This window comes from Rhopilema esculentum, chromosome 15, assembly GCF_057945365.1.
Source record: "Rhopilema esculentum isolate cy_ngs chromosome 15, ASM5794536v1, whole genome shotgun sequence".
Classification (NCBI taxonomy): domain Eukaryota; kingdom Metazoa; phylum Cnidaria; class Scyphozoa; order Rhizostomeae; family Rhizostomatidae; genus Rhopilema; species Rhopilema esculentum.
This window is the reverse complement of record NC_142829.1, coordinates 7,639,899-7,663,058: the sequence shown is the minus strand read 5'-3', so window position 1 is coordinate 7,663,058 and position 23,160 is coordinate 7,639,899. Positions and strand designations below refer to the sequence as shown.

Genomic DNA, 23,160 nt, shown 5'->3' with positions numbered 1-23,160 from the left:
AGTCCTAATGACTTTCTATTGTTTTAAACAATAGGCTATTGTCCTTCTCCTAAAATAAGCAAAGGTTTGTCCCCGCAGCTCATTTCCCTTGGAGTAGGTGATTGTATTTTTCTCGTCAATCAACATTTCGCTGGCAAAAAAGATGACGCCTTTATTGATCTCCCTGTATCACAGATCACCGATGAGAAAGAAATATACCCGACAGCCTGATCCATCCTTTTAGTCTTCTTTTGAAAATTTAGACCAAACTTTAGTTCAAGTCATATGGCTCAGGGCAGTGGCGAAGCCAAAAATCCTGCTGGTCCTGAGCAGGACAAAGAATTTTCAAAAAAATTGATTTTCTAGAAACTAAATACAAATATTTCTTCTTTGCCCCAATTAAATATGTAGAGCGCATCTCCGCCAGCATATACAGAAATCCCCTGCATTTTGGTTCTCTGAATTTTAGTTCTGTTCACAAGCATAATACACTATGCTTGGTTATGATGATGATAATGATAACAATAATAGGAATAAGAAAGCTAATTCTCCATTTTGGAGAAATTATCCTGCAGCTTGGTACAACAAACTTGATGCTACGTATAAACAAACTATTTCTTGAGCAACTAAGTCCCTTGGTTTCAGAAGTATTTGTAGGGTTTTGTTGATTGTTCATGGAACATTGGCTTTATTTGTAGCTAAACAAGTCCTTTTCACCTTGGCTTTTTGATAGAAATTTTGATAATCCCATAGGTGTTCAATGTTTTCCCCATGGAAACTACTTTTTATGCAGTGGATCAGTCAATTTTCCTTTGTAGTTTGATATTAGGTCTGCCATGTTTTAGTTTCAGTAGGGATGAGGCTTCCCCAAACCTCAAATATTCTATCATTTTAGAATTTAAACCCTTTACGAATCCGATACTAATTTTCCTATTACTTTTAACTTTATTTCTATGTTTATGGTCAATTTTTCTCTAACAATACTTTTCCATTGTTTTTTTGTTAGGTCTTTGATCTGACATTCTTTTAAATTGATGTCGGTCATCTTAGGTCGCCCAATTCTTAGTTCCATAGGCACCAAGCAACTTTCAAGGATTTTTGCATCATGAGGCATTGAGCCTCAGGGTGGCACTGTAGAGAATCTCACTCTTTTTTTATAAGAACAATTTTATAAGAAGGTGAGTCTCGAAATTGGTCAACAGTTACGATTAAATTAAGAATTATAGAGCCTAAAATTTTCGAAGAAATCAAGAACAGTTGAAGAAGAAGAAGAGGGTATGCTAGATCACATTCAGAGGGGGCTGGGGGCTGGAGCCCCACAATAATGGTCAAACTGTAGTATGTTTCCTCTGTAACAGTGTACTGAATGAGAAGGAATACAATGGGCAGCTCTCCCCCCCCCTCCCCAATATTAATGTCGTTCCGACTGCACTGCAATGACCATTTGACGTTATCAATGTTTCCTTTTTCAAGTTTGTTTTTTATTTACTGTAGTAGTTTTTTGTCACTAAATCAGGTGTTCTAGTATTTTTTAAATTTTAGCATTATTTTTTGAGTTGTTTGTATTCATATTTATACTGCTAAAACTCAAGATAATACAAGATTTAGAAGATACTGCTTCCAAAACTCATGTGTGCCAAATTTACGTGTTTCAAAAAAGGGTACGTAAAATGGTACAAATGCCGCTGCGCAGCAGATGTCCCTCAGCCATAACATTTAGGTTACAGAAAATCGACAATGGCGGATGGATAGGTCACTTCTCAAACACTAGAATATGGATGAATCCGCATTTCTAGCAGCTGCACAGTTTAACGATTAATAGTTTCAGAATAAAGAGTCTTTTGGGCTCATTGGATTTTATAAAACTGCCAGACTAGCTGGCATTTGGTGTCTCAGAGGTTTGAAAGATGGGACACGGAGAACTGTCGGATGGAGAATCTGATGTCGAGAACCGAAGGCTTTTAGTTGCTGAGTTAAGAAAGGTGTTTCCAGACTGCTCAGAGGAACTGATTCTTGAACTAACCTATGAGGTATGTTTTAAAGATTGCCTCAGCTAAATTCTTAAACGATGCTTGATTTTTAGACAACTGAAACTTTCTTTTACTTACAGAACTTGACAGACATTTTGGTGCCCACTAAAGCTTACTTGAAAATGTGGTTATTTCTAAATAACAATTTCCATGCCTGTCTTGGCCCCTTTTGGCTTGGCCTAAACTCTTGCCTGTCAAATGTCTGTCAAGTTCTGCAAGGGTTTGCTACAGTACTTTCACATTTATGCGTCATATTTTATTTAATTGTATTGTAGTTGTGTAGAATTTTATGTAGGATGGATTGATAATTATATGAAACTTGAAACCTTCTCATTTCTCACTGCTTGGCTATTAAAGGCTCGAGAGCATTAAATTCACAGAAGAACTATTGGCTATGCCTCCCTGGTGCATATTTTGCAGCAACATCTTTCTTGATCAAGTGCTAATTGATTTCTAAACCTTTGTAAGGAGGAGGAAATAAGCTTTATGATGCAACAGCATCATACTCAAGTTGGTAGTATCATGCCGAAAGCTGACAACCATAGCACTCAATAACAAAATGGCTGTTCATGTACAGTTCAGTTCAGTTCAATTCAGTTTCATATTTTAAATTCTCCACATACAATTTATCATAACAAAACTAATTAATACAAACAATTTACTAAACTACAATAATAACAATAATGCACAGATGGGTACAGATGGGTAGCCATGGTTCCTGAGTTTTTTGTGCTACCCATAGCACAAACAGATGTAGATTTACTATTAGTAGCTGTAGATCAATTAATTTTTAACCAAATTAAAACACCAGGAGACGTTTTGCATTGAGTTCCTATAAGTCTGAAGTAATTGTTGATTTAGTGACTGTGTTATTAAATGCCTATTTTGTTCGCTTTAGAATAAACTAGCAACCAGCCACACCAAACCATAGTTCATAACTTCAGATGCAATGATGGAGGACAAAAATATCATTCCTAGATTTAACCACAAGCTATCAGTGCTTTGAGACATTAGTCAAGGGTTTGCTACAGTAATTTTTCTTAAATATGTTAAGTGTACCTTATTGTAAATATTGTAGATATTGTAGTTAAAGTTTCAAATATATCTAACTCTATCCACTAAAAACTCTTGTAACTAGAGAAAACTTTGTTGCCCTGGTCAGGATTTAGTTTTTACATTTACATTCAATGTTAATTCAATTCAGCACATTCAATATATTAATGAGAAGTCTTATCTTTCAGCATCACCAAGACATTGATCAAATAACGGAAGTGCTAAAGGAGAAAAGTAGCCATTTTAAAAACCGTCATCATGGAGCTTTTCTTGGAATGACATCTCAAGGAGGAAATTCTTATTTTGGTCAAGAAAAGCATTTGCAAGTAGCAAATAGTCAAGGGAATCCTCAATATTATATGCAACCGTATTACACTCTACCCTCTGAACCTGGATACCACAGGTATAATTACACAGATGAGCATATCAATCCAGCCACTTCCTATTTACAAAGAAGAGCGATATCTTCAGATAGGTTGACAAATAGAAGGACAGATGTCTCAGATATTAGGAGGGAGAGGTAAAAGTTAAAATCATAAATGTAAATGCTTCAGACTAGCTAAGACATAAATATATAAATTCAAGCAAGAGGAGTAATTGTGGGAAATTTGGGTAAAGTAAACATATTTTAAAGCTTTTAGCAAGGTTGATGTGGATGGAAAAAATGTGGTTTAAACCAAGTAAAGTACCGTATGAGATGAACTAAGTATAAAAGTAAATCAACAAATTTTTGTGACCAATATCTGTATTATTTTTATATAATCTGTCTTATATTGACTTTAAAATAATGCTTTGACTCTTGAAAAGGTTATCTTTGGATTTTTAATTGAACTATATATGAACATTTTCAGGGAAGTAAAATAACCTTTTCTGCATACTTAGTCAATGAAGATTTTTTCTATCTATGTTAAGTTATTCTTTAAAAGCAGCATCTCTTGCTATGAATCTGATATACAAAGAAGGAACAGCCTCTAAATGTTTTTGTGGTTATTCCCTTTAAATTAACTTTTTGGCTAGTTTGTTTTAAATTCTTGGTTAGGTAACTTTCTTACCTTTGAAAATTTCTGGATAGTGGCTTAACCTAAATTGCACCCCCTAAATTCTGAGCACTGTTCTGTTTATCTTGGCTGTAATGATAATCTCTCATTATTTTCTTTCCTGTCTATTATAGCTACTTTTGGTGGCATGTAGTGTTGCCTGGAACTTCAGTATTGTGCTTTAAAAATCCTTCAACAATTGTCTAAGCGTGAAATTTTGACTATATTTCTTGGTCTTGGTCTTGGTACCACAAGGTCTTGTTTTGTTGTCATACATTTCATAAACTTGCGATTGTGGTTTATTCTTACAGCACATCCATAAAATCTTTCTGATTTTATTTGCTATTCTGCATTGTATTTCTCTACATTTTTCAAATATATCATCAATTTGTAGTGTCTATGTTTTGGTGGTTAAGTTATATATCAAATCATTGAAATGATGGTAAAATTATTAATACTGGGTGCAGCGCTTGAAGGCTGGTGGACATTTATTGATTGGCAAATGCTGAAACCAAAAAAAGTATCTAACAGAATGGGTTGTTACTTGTGCCTTTTCTTTTGATTTCTTCAGTTCAATTAGCTCTTCAAACTGATTATCAGACCATGTTTTTCAACAAAAATGTTCAGTTATTTTGGTTTTGATGTGTTCTATGAAGTGAGATACTGCAATCCACCAGGTGAAGGTCACATTTTGAAGCTAATCAGGAGTGCTATATGTTTTCAACTGTCATGCAAATTGAATGTTTCTGAAAACTAGAAAATTTTCTACGAGAGCTCCTTTGATTTGAGACACAAACATATTTTAGGGATATTGTTATCAAGATCTATTTAAATATTAAGCTATAAAGTAGCAAACTAAATTTTTTAAAAATTGTACAGATACTGGCCATTTTTGATAACCAGTCAAATCCCTGGTGAGTGGTGGGAATTATAGGAGAAGGTTTGCTGGCAACCCCCCTTCTCCATTCAATGTGACTTGAAAAAATGAACTTCCAAAATCTGATATTTTGTATAGGAAATAAAAGGAAAATGTTCCTCTAGCCAAAAACTTGCAAAATTACTGAGCTTGCCCACCGATCAAAATGTACTGTTCCAGATGATGTAAAAAGCTGCTGTAACCTGCTGGCCTTTTATTTGTTACATAAATATGTTGCATATAGGACATGTAGGCGTCTGCTGAAAGGAGAATAACAAATATACACAATCAAGTGTTACCTTCATATAGCAAGTTTATCGCCAATATTCCACCACGTGATTTTACATAGTAATAAGTTGAATGTGTCTAGCGGTTGATAAATGTAGACGCGAGTAGGTTTGCAATGAAACTGGGCTCAAAGCAGACTGGCATCTGATTAATTGCAAAAGAAATATTTCGAGATCCTACTGTATTGTTTGTTTTTAAAAGTTGTTTAATGTACGCAGATTGTCACAGATAATTTGTCAACGAAATTTGACCTGCATGTGAGAGTGAAATTGAGTAAATTAAGAATGCAAGGAAAATGATAAAGAGAGATACATTATTAATAAATGTAGATTGTGAGAGATCATTAAGCGTAAAGAAGAAATAAATTGCCTAAAGCAAAATTCACGTCGAACCAAAATCTTTACAGCCCTTGCATTTTGAAAGTTCATTTTTGTTTCTACAATTCAAACGAGAATATGACTAGAAAATAAATCTAGAAAGAGACTGCCACGTAAATCTGTGTTACCTGCGATCCTTTTTTAGGTCTGCAAGTGATGTGACACACTCTGTGGGTGAACCGATGCTGCGACCATATGGCCCTCCGTACCCATTTGTCGACCCAGGTGGGTTTTCAGCTCCCCATAGACCACAGCGAATGGATAGCAATTCAATAGAACACGACGATGACCGTGAGTATCCCTTCGATTTCTAATCATTTTTCATTACTGCTCACATAACACCCGTGCCGTCGCTAGCCATTGTGCTTTCAGGAGTATGCAGGTCCCATTTGCCGACAATGTTGGTGAGCCATCCTTTTTTGCCGACAGATTTGAAAATTTACCGACTTAGCCCCTTTGATGGCATAAAGCTCCTCTTTTTGTTACAGAACTTTTAAAGGGGGATGTCACACCCTTCACCCCCCTCCCCCATAACCATGACCCTTCTTTTCGGTGAAAAATATGCTTACCGCTCAATCAAGCATTATCTTCAAGGGGTAATGGGGATGAAAATACCCAAGAAGGAAGTAAGGCATTTGTGTTGCTAGTGGACACTCAGAAATACCTGTACCTTGTATTTGCCTCATTTATATTAATAATAGGTTAAGCCTTATTATAATGGGTTGAGTGCTAAAATCGTACCTGTGCTTGAATTTACGTCCTTCGATAGCGCAATTCTCTCAGTACAACTGTTCCTTTGCACCTAGTGCCGTACATCTCTCTGTTCCTGAACTTAAATAGCAAGGTGCTGCCTATCATTATGCAGATTAGCACCTGCTCCGGCGTCTTCTTTCAAAGAGATTTTCATTCTTCATTTGACTTGCTCAGAGCCAACGTTTGATCTGCTTTTGAGCTATATTACCAACAGTATTTGAATAAAGTCGGTCATGCTTCGATACAAGTACCGAAATGAAGGTAGACATTTCCTAACATTTTTTGCTTTATTTATTTGTTTGCTATTTTTATGTCAATAAGACTTTTACAAGCAGTTTTATATTCCTGATTAAGGGCAATCCAAAGGAAGGGTTTTCATTTTGTAAACTTTGTTCACAGTGAAGATATATTTTGGTAACTTTCAGCTGTTGTTTCTACGACAGGTATATCTTTCATGGTTATATCACGGTTATAAAGACGTTTACTATATTTTGCTAGAATGTTGCAGTAATTAATGTTAGTGATAATCTGACAGTCGTTGGTCATCAAACAGAATTTATGGATTAATAAATATGTACGTTGCGTGTGGTACTTCATCCAGAATAACGATAATACAGTTAGCAAATAAATTTAGTACCAGAATGAAAATATAAAAGTTTGATTGTTAAAAACACGACGTTTCGAGCATGTACTCATTATCAAGTCATCGGAATTTATGGATCTTCTACAAAACAGTCAAATTATAGGCGCTCTCTGCTAAAATCTTTCCATAAAAGTTTGAAATTTAAAATTTTCTTACCTTGATCAATTCTTTGTCTCAAACTACGCTCTACATTCACGTCGTTTAGATAGGGTGTCTCAAAACTACAATTTGAACCGTTTCCTATGTAGTACCAATAGTATAAAGTATCTTGCAACATTGTTATTTGTTGAATCGAACATTCTTGCTAGCCAATGCATGAACCGCAGCAGCTTCGATCTTCTAAGGTGGCGCGCTGTGTCTTGTGTCTGAACTGTCAGAATTTTAATAAACTGACGTAGGTTGTGCAGGAGGCAAGGTCTAGGCTTTTTGTCGTTAGTAGGGGGGAGCAAACTCATTCATAAAAAGGGTAAAACATGAAGAATAGTGCAACTCAACAAACGGACAGAATGAGCATCTATTTAACAACTATCAACCAGTCTTCAGAAAGATTTTAAAGTTTAAAATTAGACAGAGCTGTACACCGGCTGGAAAATTATACTACTGTTTAACCCGTCGGTCTGAAAATGTTATTTTGTTTTGTTATGTTTATTCAATTGTTTATTTTATATCTATATTTGTATTTAGTCGTTAGTTGTTTCAAATTATATTTAGTTTAAATATATTCAATTTGATTATTTGGTTGTTACAGCTCGATAATGTTCTGAGTTTATAACCCGTTTTAGTGTTTCATGCTTATTATTTCTCGAATTTTTTGTCTTTAGATGTTATACAACGCATACAACTGCAAAAGGAATCTTTGGCAAGGATGAAAACGGTATAAACGCTTGAAGTTATTACTTTTGGGGGAAGAGCAATAACAGGGTTTTGTAATGGATGAGTCACCCCCCCCCCCGTCTCTGTCGTTAATGAGTCCGCCGACGCTAGGGGTTTCTGGCGTGCGCGTAATTTGTATTTTGCAGACGGGGAATTGCTTTAAAAATGCTATTATTTTCCAATGTTGAGCGACGCTGCTCTCTCATCTTATGTTACGACAAAACTTTTTAACGGGCACTACCAAAAAACGGAAACCTCAAGAAATAGTCAAAATATTTTTCCAAAAATATCTTTTTGTAGTCAAAGCTCTTTTCAAACCCCGAAAAGACAGAAATGTCCCTATGATTAATAATGAATTTTGCCATGCAGATGCTCGCTGTATGTGGTCCTCTGCAGTGGAAAGTTAAAGCCGACCTAGTTTAGCGAATCAGATGTGTAGCTGCCCTTTTATAGCCCCATGACATCGATGCAGAGGCTGTCTATGCCAATCAATAATTAAATCTTGAACGTTTGCTAGCAAATTTATATAACCATCAACATAATTTTTCCGTTATTCCAAGTTTTTTTCTCCATCAAACAGTCCACCAAACAATATTGCCATTCAGATAAGCCTTTTCGTCTGACATTCCTAAGATCATGAATTGCCCGACATAATGTGAAACCCATAGATTTATTTCAGATGTGAATGAAAATCCTTTTTTAATATGCAAATGCTAGATCTTTTATTTCGTAAGGAGTTTAAAAGGAAAATTCAGTGTGTTGGCTTTTAAGTAAAAGAATCCCGTAATGCCGCAGAGCAATAAAGATTCACCTCCCTTTTGGACTTTTCTGCATTTTCATTTCAAAACTTATATCGTCACCCTGTCATAGTTCCGAATACTATTTTTGGAGTCCTAGAAAAGAAATTGATTGGAACCAAGCTTTCATTTATTTCCTTATGAATGGACCAGACCTTCTCCACCTATTGAGGATACTAAGCTAAGGTAGTTCATAGTTATCGGGCACAAAATATATAATTTCAGTCTTTCAGTCAGGTTGATTGGGGTCTTATAAGCTGGTCTTTGATACTTGAATGTAAATATAGGCATTTCACCTTCGATCATTGTTCTGATTTTTCTTGGAGTGCTAAGAGTGATGGAATGATGATTAAACATTTCGAGTCTGACAAGATTATTCCATGATGCACTGGAAATAGGTAGTGCGAGAGAAGTTATTTGGTCATTTATCTATTCTGTTAGGCATTTTTGTGATTCAATACAATCTTTTCTAATCGATTATGTGATTTTTGCATTGTATTGCTATAAGAAATTTGACGTGAACTGTTATCTGGAGTGCTAGGAGTGATGAAATGACGATTAAACAATTCCTTTAGAAATTTGAGACTTTGCGAAACGATGTGGCACGTATCCGACAACAAATAGCGCAAGAAGAGCAGGACTTGAATACTACCTCGAAAGTACAGAGAAATCCAACTGTAAGTTATTATAAAATGTATTTGTTTATGGTATGTAATCTGGATAAAATCGTTGGCCTAATAAGTGATTTGCAAATGTTTACTATGCAATTTTTCAAATCTCTTGGATTCAATTAATGTTGTGTTAGTATTTAAACTCAAATGAAATTTGTCACACAGGGAGTGGGGATTTGTTGCTTCTGGAAAACAGATACGTGATTAGAGTTTTCAATTGCAAGATTTTTAAAGTATAATAGGCAGGGTTTCTGCTAAAATCTCATCTAAAGAAGAGATTAAAGTAGTTTCATTTTCACGTATAGGAATTATCAGATGAAATGTTTTTGCTGGAATGATAAAAAGTTAGCTGATAAATGCATAAAAATGCACTGTACTTCAAGTAGTATTCGATTCGCCGAGCCTATCCAGATAACAGTTCATGCCCTTTACAAGTCTGTGGGATGGAATTAAGTCGCCTGCTGGCGAAGAGTGGAGTAGGTTGTTGACGAATGTACTATGGATTCCATCGCTCAAATTAGTTCTGAAGCCTGTGTTCCAGACCCCTGAATAAAAATATCTGGGGTCTGGGATTCAAGCTATCGTTTTTGCAAAACAACGATATTGGAAGCAATGTGAAGCTTTGTGTAACTGCTTTTCTTCACAGTATTTTCATTTATAGCGTTAGAGCTAATTGTAGGATGAACAGTAAACCCAAGTTATGTCTCCAATTTTTTGTGCGAAATCGCCCATTATTTGTAAATAATATGAAGAAATGCTTTTGTGTGTGAAGATCGTCAGAAGTGTATTTTCTTTTCTTGACACCAGATTCTTAGAGGAATTTAAGTATGACTTTACATGTCGTAAAAAGCTTTGGTTTTTTATCAGATTCAAAATTTGTGCATTAACCAGTCCTAAACATTTATTTTGCAGAGATTAGACTTTTTATTGTTTTATATTGTTATTCACTTTATGCTTGAAAGAAAATCCTAATTTATTTGATAAAGCGAATTAATCTTTTTGTATCTTTAAGGATTCTTTAGAATCTGATTTGCGGTAAAATATAATCTGCAGCCAACCTACCAAAGAATACATTACAGTTATTTGGTTGATGGTACATTACACGCTGTAAAATGCCATTCTAAAGTTTTAATTGTTCCAAACATCTGTTTGAAGTAAATGCAGGAACTTGAATTGGAAATCTTGAGCAAAAATAAGATTTTATCTTAAACATGATCCGTAAGAGTCATGTTAATACATATTCCATGTTTTTCTTTCGCCTACAGGAAAAAGATGTCCTAAAGTTGCGGCAAGAAATAGAAATATTGAAAAGAGAAGTCCTAGAAGCTAACTCAAAACTAGAAAATGCGAGAGGTAAACTAATTGGATTCACACTCTTTCCTCGAAAACTAATTTTTCAGTTCAACTGGTAAATTTAAGAGCGGAATGTTTATGCTTGGTTGCTTTTAGTAAAGTCACGAATAACGATGCCTTTTCGTAAATAGGCAAATATTTTTGCTGTTCAAGTCTATAAAGACACAAAGTAAATTAACTAACACAAAGTAAATTAACAAAGTAAGTAAGGCACTTAATTAATTTCAATTTAATTAACAAACAGTTGAGGAGGGTACAACAAGGGTGCAAAAAATTTGCATCTGGCCATGTTTAGCTTTTCAAAATAGAATTTTCAAGGATCCTCATAATTGGATCTCTTTAGTGATTCAAATAAATCTTTAATGATAACTTACCTTGCCCCTCAACTTGCTAATGTCTTTTGCAAGCCAAAATGTTTTTCATGCTTATCATCCTTAGCAGGAACCGTATCTTCTCCATGATTCGATCTATCATCACCATCAATTTGAATAGAAATTGTTTTAGCTCTGGAACACAAGCCATATTCCTGTGATGTACTCTCTTTCTTACATTTTAAAAAATAGTTTTTGTATGGTATGTTAACAATATGACTTTTTATTGGCAGAAGCTGTTAACAATAGCCCTCCATCATCAATTCATATGAAATGTAAGTGAAGTTTTTTCATTTCTTTAGAGCATATCTTGCTGTTTTCTTTGTGTGAAACGACAACATTGCAACTGCCCTTTATTTCTAATGTTTCTAAATGCTTCTGAAAAGAACTCGTCAATTAGTGGATCTGGGAAAGCTTTTCTAGATTCAATTGTTCTTTTATCAATTGCTAGTAATTGTTTTACATTAGCTAAGTTTCTATCATTAAGATGCTTCTGTGAAAAATAATCAATTAATCAAAATAAAATAATCAATTAATCAATTGTCTCGTTTGGCGGTTAAAACTACCTATGAATGTGTACTCAGTCATGAAAAAGTTGTTCTGGGAGTTATTTCATCCCGTCTTGTGTCTTATAGACTTTGTTCGTGGAAGTAAAAACACCTTTTACCCACAAGTTACAGTCAATTCTTGAACCTGTTTTGTTCTTCCTTTTAAATTGTTAATCAATGACTACGTTCGTGGAGCGAAAAACTCCTTTAGATATGAAACGTTCAGTGCATATTGCATTGGATATAAGTCAAGTTATCCATGTGATCTTCGCCTGCGGCCGTATATTATTCATTGAAAGAAGGTAAAGAGATTATTTCAGCATTCGCCAAAATTTTGAAAGATGTTTGTTGAGAAATGTCCTTCTTTGGTAACAGAACTCAGATATCCCCCTCGAGAAGTTTTAGCTTGGTTAAGCTTCGTTAGGGAATCGACTCAGGGAAATATTAGTTGCACTCAGTTGGTTTTTGTTGTAAATTGCTAGCCACAGCAAATTTTTGAAGTGCTGTGTAAGTCCCATGTAAATAATATGATGACTGATAAGTATAATCTGTTCCCGTTTGGTTGTTTGTCGAAACTGTCTCATGTTCTGTGCTGTGATATAGCAATACTTAAATTTGCTGATATATCCACTTACTGCTCCTTTGCTGTTCCAAGCCTTGCTTGGATATTAAATTCAATTCATGACATTACCTGTGTTGTTCATCTCACAAAGTGGGCTCAGATCAAAAGCTTTATTGCCACCCACCTTAATGTCGTGAGACAACTGATTCTTGAATTTGATATTCTGATTAATATTTCAACAACCATATGCAACATAACATCGAAAGCTTTCTTTTCTTTGGGAACTGTTTTCTTCTTGTCCCACAAGGATTTGAATGTATTGTAGTTCAGTGAATTGGTTGCCTGCGTCATTTATCACATGTAAACAAATCTAGTCTAGTGCAATTTTTCATCCTGTCAATTTTCTGTCAGGGATATCTTACGAAATGCCTCTAATTCTATGATTACTTGTGTTTTGTTGTTTTTTCATTACTTGATAACAGTTTTGATCGAATCTGTCTTAAACGCTCTTAAAGATACAACATTTCTCAAAAACTGACAAAGACCCGTCGACATCAGTGGATTATATAGAAATGATGCGAACAAAGGACGCTAGTTTAAGCGATTGGATTAATGACATAAAATAAACTGTAAATTTCTTAATGTGACAGTGAATTTAGCAAAACCTATGTGATTAGGTAAAATAGGGTAAATCCCAATCCTTGCTTATAGTTGCTTATCAAATTTAAAAAGTATGTCGACAACAGGGCCTACGCCACAAATTTGAAAGTGGAAGGCTAAATTTTTCCCCTTTTACTGCAACTTTAAAACTACTTGCTTCCCAAGAAATTGGGGGGGGGGGGGCATGGCCCCTCCGGCCTCTCCGGTAGCGTGGGCCCTGGACAATTTAACAAATATGCTTAATTACAAACAGTTGCTCGGTGTTAATTAGATAAGTAATTTTTAACCTCAAACTCAAATCTCCCTGTTTCTTGTGCCTACTGCATCTTTGCTGTTAGGTGTATTTGCTTAATTTTAGCACTTTAAAATTATCTGATCAACTAAGGATACAACGTAATCAATAAGATAGTTCGCGTTGTTCACAATATTTTTGTAACTTGTGTTGACCAAAAGTACATTCTAAGGCAATTGGTTTACGTGTCGTTGCCCTAGAATTTATCCTTTACATTTTCACAAATAGGAACTTTTTATAAATATAAAAGGATGAATGATAACTACGATGCGTAGATTGAGACTAAGAATAAAAAGTCAGAAATTATGTACTTTATTCAGTTGAAAATGAACGGTTTTTAGATCCACCTATTGGAATCCCTGAAGAACGTCCACCAGAAACCTTCTGTAAGTAACATTTGAAAAGATTTCTTGTTGGGTTTTTTACTCTCTTATTTAAGTTTTATTTAGTCTTTAGTATCGTTTGCTCATTCTCACAATTTTATCCCTATCGAAGTTAACTAAAAGAATTTTCTGTGCTCTTATAATAATATTTAGGTTTTCAACGTTGGTTTTCTTTCTCACATATTTTTCCTTCAAGCGAACTTCCTTCATTTTTGCATGTTAATGGTAAGAAGGCATTACTGGCTTTTTATCGTTTCATATTTGTGATTATTCTCAGGCGTGATTTGATCTTGTATTTCTTTTCGTTCCAAGCAGTGCAACCAATGAATGAATTCAAGCCAGCCTCTTTTTCACCTCAATCGGGGCCAAGATTTCCTCATCCACAGACACCACAAAACCTCCCTACAAACATACCAGCGCGCCAATCAGAACCCTACGTTGGCACCCCGCAGCGTTCGCAAGGCTCTCCACAAAACCCCATTGGAAATATCGCTGATAACCAAGAATATGGTACGTTTTTATCTTCTCAAAAAGTATTGGTAAAAGATTATAAAGACTATGATTCAACCAATGTAGCAAAATGTAAGTTTTATTGATTGTGTGAGTACATGAGTTATGTGAGATTGGAACAATTTGTTTTGTTGTTGTTACTGTTGCTGTTCTTGCGGTTGTTGTTGCTGCTGCTACTGTTGTTATTGTTGTTGTTGTTGTTGTTGTTGTTGTTGTTGTGTGCTTGAGAGAAAAGAAGGAAAGGTGGAAATAGGCTGGATAGGTAGCAGAAGCCGTTAGGTAGCAAAACATAAAAGGAACCAAATTATTGCCAGTGTTCGTTCTCTTCCGCTTCTTGACCGTATATATTAAAGGAAGAAAAAGTTCTTCACTGGTAGGTGTCGGGATCGTCGGAGGGAGAGACGTTAGAAAATTCTTCCCGATAAAGTTTCTTATTGTAGAAAAAAATAGAAATGAATAAATATGCTAGGTAAAGACGCTGGATAGTGGTCGTATACCGGTTTCTAGGAATTTCGCGAAGATTATGATAATTTACGATAGGCAGGAACATCGTAAAACGACAAAGGGGAATCAAATGTAAGAGAAATCTAGTTTGAAAACCAAAACCTGAAGTTAACTTATATGTAAGCTGAGGAGCAACAGCAAATTTAATGAATGAAGAGCCATTTTATGTTTATTTTATTTTAGATAAGTGGAGCTGTTCTCTTTGTACGCTTGACAATCACCCTGACCTGCAAGAGTGTGAAGCATGTGGCAGCAAAAGATAGGGCCTGAATGACTGGATTCTGTCATCAAGTTCTCAGATGTATATTGTAAGAAATACAATGTCAATTGGGTGTTCCTTTCACCGTAGATTAACTTAGCCTCTGCAGGCATCAAGCCTCAGAAAATGATTTTACCTTTAATGTATCTTAATGAACGCTGTTGTCTTTAGAGTTTATTAAGTTTTATAAATGCAATTATATTCGTTATCCTATCCTAAGCTAGCATATTTTTTATTTGCCAGGTTAGTTATTTAATTTACTGTAACTTGCAAACACAAACAGAGGTTGAGTCTCTGCGGCATCAAAATCACAGAAACGCGCATAAGCAGGCACCTGGAATGTGTATGATTCGTCATTAGCCTACTGCCATGTATCAAGTTTACATCTTCCTATCAATTTCGTATTATTATTACGGACTACGGTAAACGAGAGAAGTAAGAAATCTTTACGGTTTTGTTACAGTCCTGATTTTAAGCAAATGAAAACAAATGGCATAGTTCACGTGTTGCCTATGTTCCAGACCCTTAACTTGAAAGTAGAGTACCGTAAAAGCTCTATTATATCCCCGGGGCTTATTTATTTTTTTCAGCCCTAATGGGGGATCTAAAAGAGAGTGGGCTTATTAGAGAGAGGGGTCTTGTTAAAGATTTGAAGTAAAAAATGCTCTTGTCAATTTTTTTGCTATAGAAATGCCATACAAATTTTGGCAGAAAACTTCGCTAGCATCTTCGAAAGTGTAATAAATCATTTATAAGTTCTTCATCTTCATCAAAATCACCAGCATAAATTGATAACCCTAGAACATTATCTAAACAAATTTCAACTGACTTCTTAGGTGCAAAGTTAAGTTTTTACATGGGCCGTATTTAATGCACACGATCTTATTATCATCACACCCGTCAAGAGACCCACCAAATGCGCATGTTTTTCTTGTTGATAACAAAGGCTAAAGAGGGGGGGGGGCTTGATAGAGATTGGTGGCTCATTTTAAGTTTTTGCTTGATAGGGAGAGGCTTAATAGAGAGGGGGCTTAATAGAGAGAGGGGGCTTAATAGAGAGAGGGGGCTTAATAAAGCTTTTACGGTATCTGGAACACAGGCTAGATCTATTGAAGAGTATAATGTACCCTCCTTTCCATGAAAAACCTACTTAGATGCTACTCCTTTTTTGCCGCTTTTAAATCGGGGGTTGAACAAACTCCAAAATTTGCTCAATTGGTCCGTTGCAGGAAAAGGTAGAATCTTACAAGGAATACGTTTCAAAGTACAACGTCAGAAAACTTACATTCGCCTGAAGTTACCCGCAACTTTAAATATCTAGCCAGTTTAAATTAACGCAAAAAAATTCCTATGAATCTTTCCTTCAAGCGATCCTTTAAACATGTACACTTTTGAATTCGACTAATCAAATGTCAAAATTTCGCAGTTTTCTACTTAAGCCGCTTTCCAAAACGAGAAAAAAAGAAAATTTCACGAACAAAATATTTAAAATAGGTTATGTAGTTTAAGAAATAACTTGAAAACATCATTTTTAATTATCCATCCAGATAAAATATCGAAATAGCTACTATTTCGACTATATAAATTTGGTAGACTGGTTTATGCTTCATCTTACTACATGCACCAAAAATGCACTGAAATTATTCAAAGCCACGAGAAAAAATGTCTCCTTAAAACAAGCGATTTTCCATCCAAACGCAGCTCGCTTTTTGCCACCATTCAAAATGGCAAAAGTAAACAAATTTTCCTACATATAGATTTTGATGTTTCAAGGAGCATAGTTTTTAGAAGTTTTCTCCAGGACCCCAACGTTTCTTGCAATAATCTCAAATATTTTTAGTAAATCAGCGATGTGTTTTGCCTCCTCCAGCATGTCCTCTGACAAAGTGAAGCGAAAAGAAAACTAGTTTCATTTCTATTTTGAGATTCTTATATAAAACATTATTTTTCTTTGGATTCTATTTTCAAGTTTTCTTTCATTCAATATTGTTCAATCCTTTTTAGGAAGCCAGTATATGGTAGAATGGGCTGTAAATGTGAAAGGCCTGTCAAACTCATAAGGTCACAAGTTTTGGGACCTAAAGAACTATTTGACTAATTAAGAGAATGTTTCTCAGTTTTACATCTAGAATGCTCAATCTAAATTAAAGGGCCTTGCTGGAAAGTGCTTGAAGGGCCAACAAATTTACCCGCAGATTAAATCCCGGACCACCCTATGCTCAAGGAATGGAGTTAATCAATGTTGCTATACTTTGTGGGTGGATCATTTTTGTGTACGAAGAATGAGTACACTATGTGGTGGGTCGAGGGAAACGCATACATGTCTGTATGTATGTATGTATGTATATAGAGACGCTTTTCCGTAACTCTTTTGGTATGCAAAGGCATGCTCGTTTCCCTGTGATTAGTGTGCCGATTTCTATTGCTTGCGGCCACGAAATGATGATGACTCAACTCAAATTTATGAACACGTTTGTTTTAACTAAAATCGATACCCCAAAATTTATTTTACTCTTGAGAAACGATACCCCCAAAAATGTCTCACTCATAGAGCTCACACCCCATCAGGGCCGTTGTGGCTAGGCGGGACACCGAGAGATTTCTCGGTGGGCCTCTTTCAAGTGAGTTTGTGAAACCCAAGAAAATATTTGCAAAAACATTCTGCTCGCTTTTCGCTCGCAGTACACGTAGGTTCTCTATCTCTTTTGTGTTTCTGCTGATTGTGCACTACAGCAATGGATTTGTTCCACATTGTGTGTGTGCAGTCTTAAAGAGACTATGGCTAGAGAAAAACGATACATCCCTAGCAAATAAATTCTTTGAAAAATGATAAAAACTGCCAACTTTGATATTTTTCATAGCTGCAATGTTTCCAGCTATGTACCAATTTTTTGGCACTCCGTGGTATGTGATTTGAGGTGTCATACAAGAGAGCGGGCCCCCTATGACCATTATCTCCCGGCCCCTTTTTTAGGAGCCACAACGGCCCTGCACCCCATACCAGTGTATGTGGAAGTTAGCCCCCGGGGAAAAATACCAAGAGATCAAATTCTTCTTTTATTAGCACTGCACGTGAAAACAATAGCATTACTGATTGCACCTTTGGCCTGGCAAAGTAAAATTAACTTCCGGTTCAAGGTTTTGGTGGATCTAAACAGGAACAACTTTCAGTTTCGATAAAGTACTCTGGCTTTCAATTTCATCTGACGAGCAAGACGTAGAGATATTTACCAAGGGTTAAGGTATATTGTATGTTATATATTCTGTGCTTATCAGCTTTTCAGGTTGATCAATCAGGAATCTGGAATGTTTGAAGCTGGTTAAGGCGAGATCATCAATAATGAAATATCAGATTACCAAAACTGTACAATAATCTTGGTTTAGTAGAAAGTGCTTGGGAAATCAGCCTTGAAGTTCAGTTAAATTTTTTCTAAATCTTATAAAAAAAATAACAAAACTTGCCTCTGTTATTTGATAAGTTATTGCCAAGAGGTTTAAAGACGTAAACAAGAAACTTTGCAGTAAGATTACAGTAATGTTATTGGTTTTTATTGGAAGATTTTCTTAACAAAGGGGCTCTCCAAGAAGACACGATGGTCGGAGAGAGTGCAAATCCGGGGAGAGAGCACTCACTTTTAAGTAAAGTATATTGATAATAATCGATAGCCAAGCTTTTTCTACTCTTGTCATGTTCCATTTTGGAAGTTCAAGTTCAAGGCCCTACATCTGAGATTCATAGACCTATTGTTAACCCCAAGATGTATTTAGTGGAGAAGGTCCTCCTCTTAACTAGTTCAACACTGAAAACTAAGGTTAATCTTTTAAAAGTGTTTAGTAGAGTTGCAGTTTGTTTTCGTTAAAAAGTTACTTTTAACTATTTATTTGAAATTAATTATTCAATGCATAATAAGTTAGTTAATTGATAGATCTTTGCTTTTTGTGTGAAGAATTTGAATAGTTTTAGTTTTGTAAGGGAATATCAGTGATGTTAGCACTTAATTTTGCATTCGAGGAGGCTCTTGATTATTCCTTGTTATGAATCTAAATAAAACATACTGGGCTGAATGAAACAGATTTTTCTCAGGCAAACATAATTTTTTCTTCACCCTTTAGTTTTCCTTTTTTTCTTTTCTCTTCATCCAGCAACATTCGAGAAATCAAGAACGATGAAGCTTCTTTCTTTGAATGTGGGACTTCTTCTCTTCTTTGCCATGTGAGTAATGTATTGACTGTTTTTAACAAGCGTTAGTAACAAAGTTTAATAGCAAAGAATTTGCAAATTTGTTATTCATGACAGCAGCAGTTAGGCCACAGAATTGTTGGGAAATTTATGAAATCATTTTCTTTGTCAAATCTTATAGGCAGGTGCCAGGGAGGTTGAGAGGGCAGAACCTCTTTTTTCCATGTTCTTATTGCTTTTGAAACAATTCGGGAGGCCTCCCTTCAAAGCAGTATGCCACCATCAATTAGAATCTAGAGGAACATTTGAGCAACTTCTAGCTTGTGACGATTTGACTTTCTCAAAAGCATAGGCCTTTTTCGGAAAAAATTGACAGGGCACCTCCAGGTCAATCGCTCCAAGAGCAAATCTTAGCAGCTTATTCCCTTGATAAATATCAAACGTAAACGGAACATTAATTCCTCGGAAACTGAGCATGGCTGTGCTAGAAATCGTAATATAGCAGAGGTGAATTCCCGGGCCCCGGGTCTAAAGAGGGGCCTGCGTAAAGTTTCACTTGTTCGACTTGAAGGGCCAGTACTCCTGCACAAGGACCTGCGTCGGGTATAGCCCCAGGGCCAGAGCTGGCTCTCGACGGGCCAGCTATATATCAAATAGACGATTTCAAATTTCCCCTGTTCTTGCAATAATAATGGCAGGATTTGAGGAGCAGTGATATGGAAGGAACAAAAGTAGCTCTCGTAAGATCCCCCTTCCCCCTTCCTGGTCCCATAGTTCTACACCCCTATGCAGGACGCACATTATTTTTGAAATTAAGTAATACAGGAATGAAAAATGAAGCAAAGTAAGAGTAAATAGAACAGGAAAGAGAAAGGAAGTTCACAGCAAAGAGAACGGCGTTTAGGCCCCGTTCACACGGGAACGCAATCGTTCCGTTCCGTTCTTTTCCGTTCCGAAAAGCGGAACGCTCAGGGGTTGTGTTCACACGGGAACGCTACAAACGACATCATTCCGTTCCAAAAACGGTGGAACGATAAAATAAGTGATACGAAAAGAGGAACGGTACGCAATCGTTCCGTTCCGTTCCCGTGTGAACACGCAGAACTGGTCCAGAAAATGGGACGATAAGAGTTTTGCCCTTGGCGCATGCGTCTGTGTTGTTGTTGAAGGAAGGAAAAGGTGACAAAAATAAACTCAGCGAAGAAAATGGAGGATTTCAAAAACACCATTGGCTGAATCTCGCCGTTAGTCCATTTAAAAGATTCAACACCATTCTGCAAACATTAAAATTCCTTCCTTTTAGGGTTGGCTTCAATGTTCCCACGAGCTTGCTTATTTTGGGGCGCTTTTGTATTCTCCATTTATTCAAATTGTTTAAAAAATTCAGAGATAGCTCAGAGATAAATCGAAATGATGAAATCTATCTCCATTATGGACGTGCGCATTAAAAATCATTCGCTTATTTTGGCGCGCAAAATGCAGAACGGAACGATTGCGTTCCCGTCTGAACATAAACAAAAATCGATACGCAATCGTTCCGTTACCGTGTGAACAGTAAACCTTTTCGTTCCAGAAACTGGAACAAAAATGGAACGGAACGATTTCGTTCCCGTGTGAACGGGGCCTTAGTAACAACCGTTTGACTGGAAAATCCAACGTGTGATACGAATTGGAGGCAGGAGTGTTAAAAATGTAAATGAAATCAAGTGATTTAAAAGGACATATAGAGAGGACAAGGTTTAATGCCATGCAGAGCTATATTTCAAGCGAAATATGATTTGTTCTCGACGGTTTTCTCAAAGGCTACTCAAACTGTTGTCTGCCATTGAGGATTTGAAATCAAAAGAGAAAAAAAACGTCACTCTTAATTAATGCAACATAATTTTATGCAACAAAAGTACATACATCGTACTTTTTTTCTACAACATAACTTCAATAAAAATATGTACAATATACAACCTTATAGCTTTTATAATACATTTCCTCCCGAATAGTCTTTCAACTTTAATTAGCTGGCCATTATATCAGTCAGCTTCGTGGACAAGGCTAAAAAGCTGAACTTCTGTTGTCGTTCCTTAAACATTCTTTGGTTTCAAATATTATTTGTTGCTATGGGTTAGTTTGGTTGGATAGAATCTCAATGATTGGATCCACATTTTACGAAATTTTAAGATGCATTCTTCGTTACTGGGACAACAAAGCTGTTGATGAAACCCTAAATTTCACCAGTATATTTTTTCATTTTTCAAACCTTTTTTCTTGCTAGCTACTTGTACTATTTTGAAACTTTTTAGTCCTTGAATATCAAGTTATCTGGAATTTCAGTTGTCTAGTGTTTCTATTGGTATCATTTTCAGTTTGTTCCTTGTTTTTCTAGCGTCTTTGCTTGATCTTTCTAGCATCTATGTAAACGATGCCGTCATCATCAGACCCAGTCCTTGCGAAAAGTGCGAAAAATGGTACCAGAAGGAGCTAAAAGACACTCGTTGGCTGAAGAAACTCAATGAAGAATTCAAATGTCCATGCAAGGTCAAGGTAGGACTTTTTTCCCTGACGCCAATCGACAACCCTTCTTATAAAGTGTGGCTACGAGACTCTTCCTGCTCTTTAATGTACTTACCGTTGTGTGCGGTTTTCCACACGGGTGCCTATGGCTGTATCCGCTCAGAGGCTACAACTTCTGATGGAGCAAGACAACAGTGCTGCTATGATAAGTCCGGTAGAATTATCAGACCGGGTTCAAGAGGTGCTGGTACCCCGGATCGACGATCCACTTTCTGGAAGCATCAAACAGACGATGTTGTACCGTTCAACAATTGCTGCATATCCTGTTTCTTTTCAAAAAAGCATTGTGATTACTACATCAACGGTGTACGAAAAGGCGATGCCTCACATTGTCCAGTCAAGGATGAAGACACAGATTGAATCCATAATCGAAGAAAAATGTAGTGACAGACATTTTATGCGTTCTACAAACAGTTTCAGTTTATAGTTATGTCATTATCAAAGCATTACACAAAGTCCTTGTCTTTTTTGCAAAAACGACACCAAAGAATTTGACATTTGGAGTTCCCAGTGGGGGCGGGTTGGATGAAAATCGCTCATCTTGCTTTAAGATATTTTTACTCCCAGTTAAGGTTACGGTAAACGTTTTCTGGATGAAAACATCATTTTTTCGATTTTTTCACATTCAAGTAGCCGAACTTTCAAGGCACACAATGATACCAAATTTGAAACAAACAGAAATTTTGAAAGTGGAAAAAATCCCATGTAAACGAAGGTTTCCATAATTTCTTTATCAAAACTTTTAGTTGAGGCCTGAAAATCTCTTGACCTGTTAAGCTGATTATCGTTGCTTTGCGGTTGTGATCGCATGCCTCATTTACAATATCGCATGGCACATCCATATATCCAATGTACGGCCGTGTTTATTTAAACAGGCTTATTGATCTTAAATCTTCAAGTGACTTGACCCGGATTACACTGTGGTTTACGAGTGTATCTTGCAAGTGCGATCAGTAAAATTCCGTTTTCTCCAGACTCGAAATTCCTCTACATGCAGGTACGAAAAAGCTATTATGTACCCAAGGAACCAATCGAATGGCTCGAAAATTTGCACACGGCCAGGGCAGACGTTGGGCAAACAAAGTGTCTCAAAATTTTTTTATTTTCTCTGGTCCGTCTTTTATATCCAAATACAGTTGCGGGAGGGTGGAAAAATTATTTGCCAATTTTTGACAGGGTATAGTTTCAAGAAGAGGAGGAATTTAAAAAATCTGAGACACACCTTGGTAGCTTAGGACCTGCACTTCCTGCTGGTCTAAGTCAGATTTTGTTACCTCAAACACAAGGGTACATAATAGCTTTTGAAGGTGGTACACTTTTTGACCAGTAAATTCGCATGGAAAATAACATTTAACATTATTTGCCAAAATTTTTATCTGGCTAGATACGCCATAATCTTGTGCATCGAATGATATATAGTTTATCCAGATTCCTTGAGCCGTTTGGCCTTTAGGAAGGAAAAACCAATTTTCGTGTTCAAAACGTTTACCGTAACCTTAATAACAATGATCGTTTCCCTGCACACAAACTAACCTTTTTACGGTTTCTTGAAATAT

General features: G+C 36.2%; 2 protein-coding genes across 7 annotated transcripts; both read left to right on the top strand.

Moving 5' to 3' along the window:
* The first annotated feature begins 1,674 nt into the window (after positions 1 to 1,674).
* LOC135685449 (uncharacterized) lies at positions 1,675 to 15,078 on the top strand. 5 transcript variants are annotated; one of them, XM_065201397.2, is made up of 10 exons: positions 1,675 to 2,009; positions 3,251 to 3,582; positions 5,826 to 5,971; positions 7,898 to 7,950; positions 9,322 to 9,423; positions 10,683 to 10,770; positions 11,378 to 11,416; positions 13,545 to 13,589; positions 13,902 to 14,096; positions 14,784 to 15,078. In XM_065201397.2, exons 1-10 carry the CDS (start codon positions 1,887 to 1,889, stop codon positions 14,861 to 14,863), a joined length of 1,203 nt encoding a protein of 400 aa, XP_065057469.2. In that variant the 5' UTR covers positions 1,675 to 1,886; the 3' UTR covers positions 14,864 to 15,078. The 5 variants fall into 5 exon arrangements, with proteins under 5 accessions (XP_065057469.2, XP_065057468.2, XP_065057466.2 ...); XM_065201396.2 differs by having other exon boundaries at positions 13,899 to 14,096; XM_065201394.2 differs by having other exon boundaries at positions 11,375 to 11,416; positions 13,899 to 14,096.
* Positions 15,079 to 17,919: 2,841 nt separating this feature from the next.
* Positions 17,920 to 22,059, top strand: LOC135685456 (protein mesh). Of its 2 annotated transcripts, none has more exons than XM_065201404.2 (3): positions 17,920 to 18,101; positions 19,003 to 19,072; positions 21,439 to 22,059. In XM_065201404.2, exons 2-3 carry the CDS (start codon positions 19,026 to 19,028, stop codon positions 21,962 to 21,964), a joined length of 573 nt encoding a protein of 190 aa, XP_065057476.2. In that variant the 5' UTR covers positions 17,920 to 18,101; positions 19,003 to 19,025; the 3' UTR covers positions 21,965 to 22,059. The 2 variants fall into 2 exon arrangements, with proteins under 2 accessions (XP_065057476.2, XP_065057475.2); XM_065201403.2 differs by lacking the exon at positions 17,920 to 18,101 and adding an exon at positions 18,167 to 18,498.
* Positions 22,060 to 23,160: the final 1,101 nt, after the last annotated feature.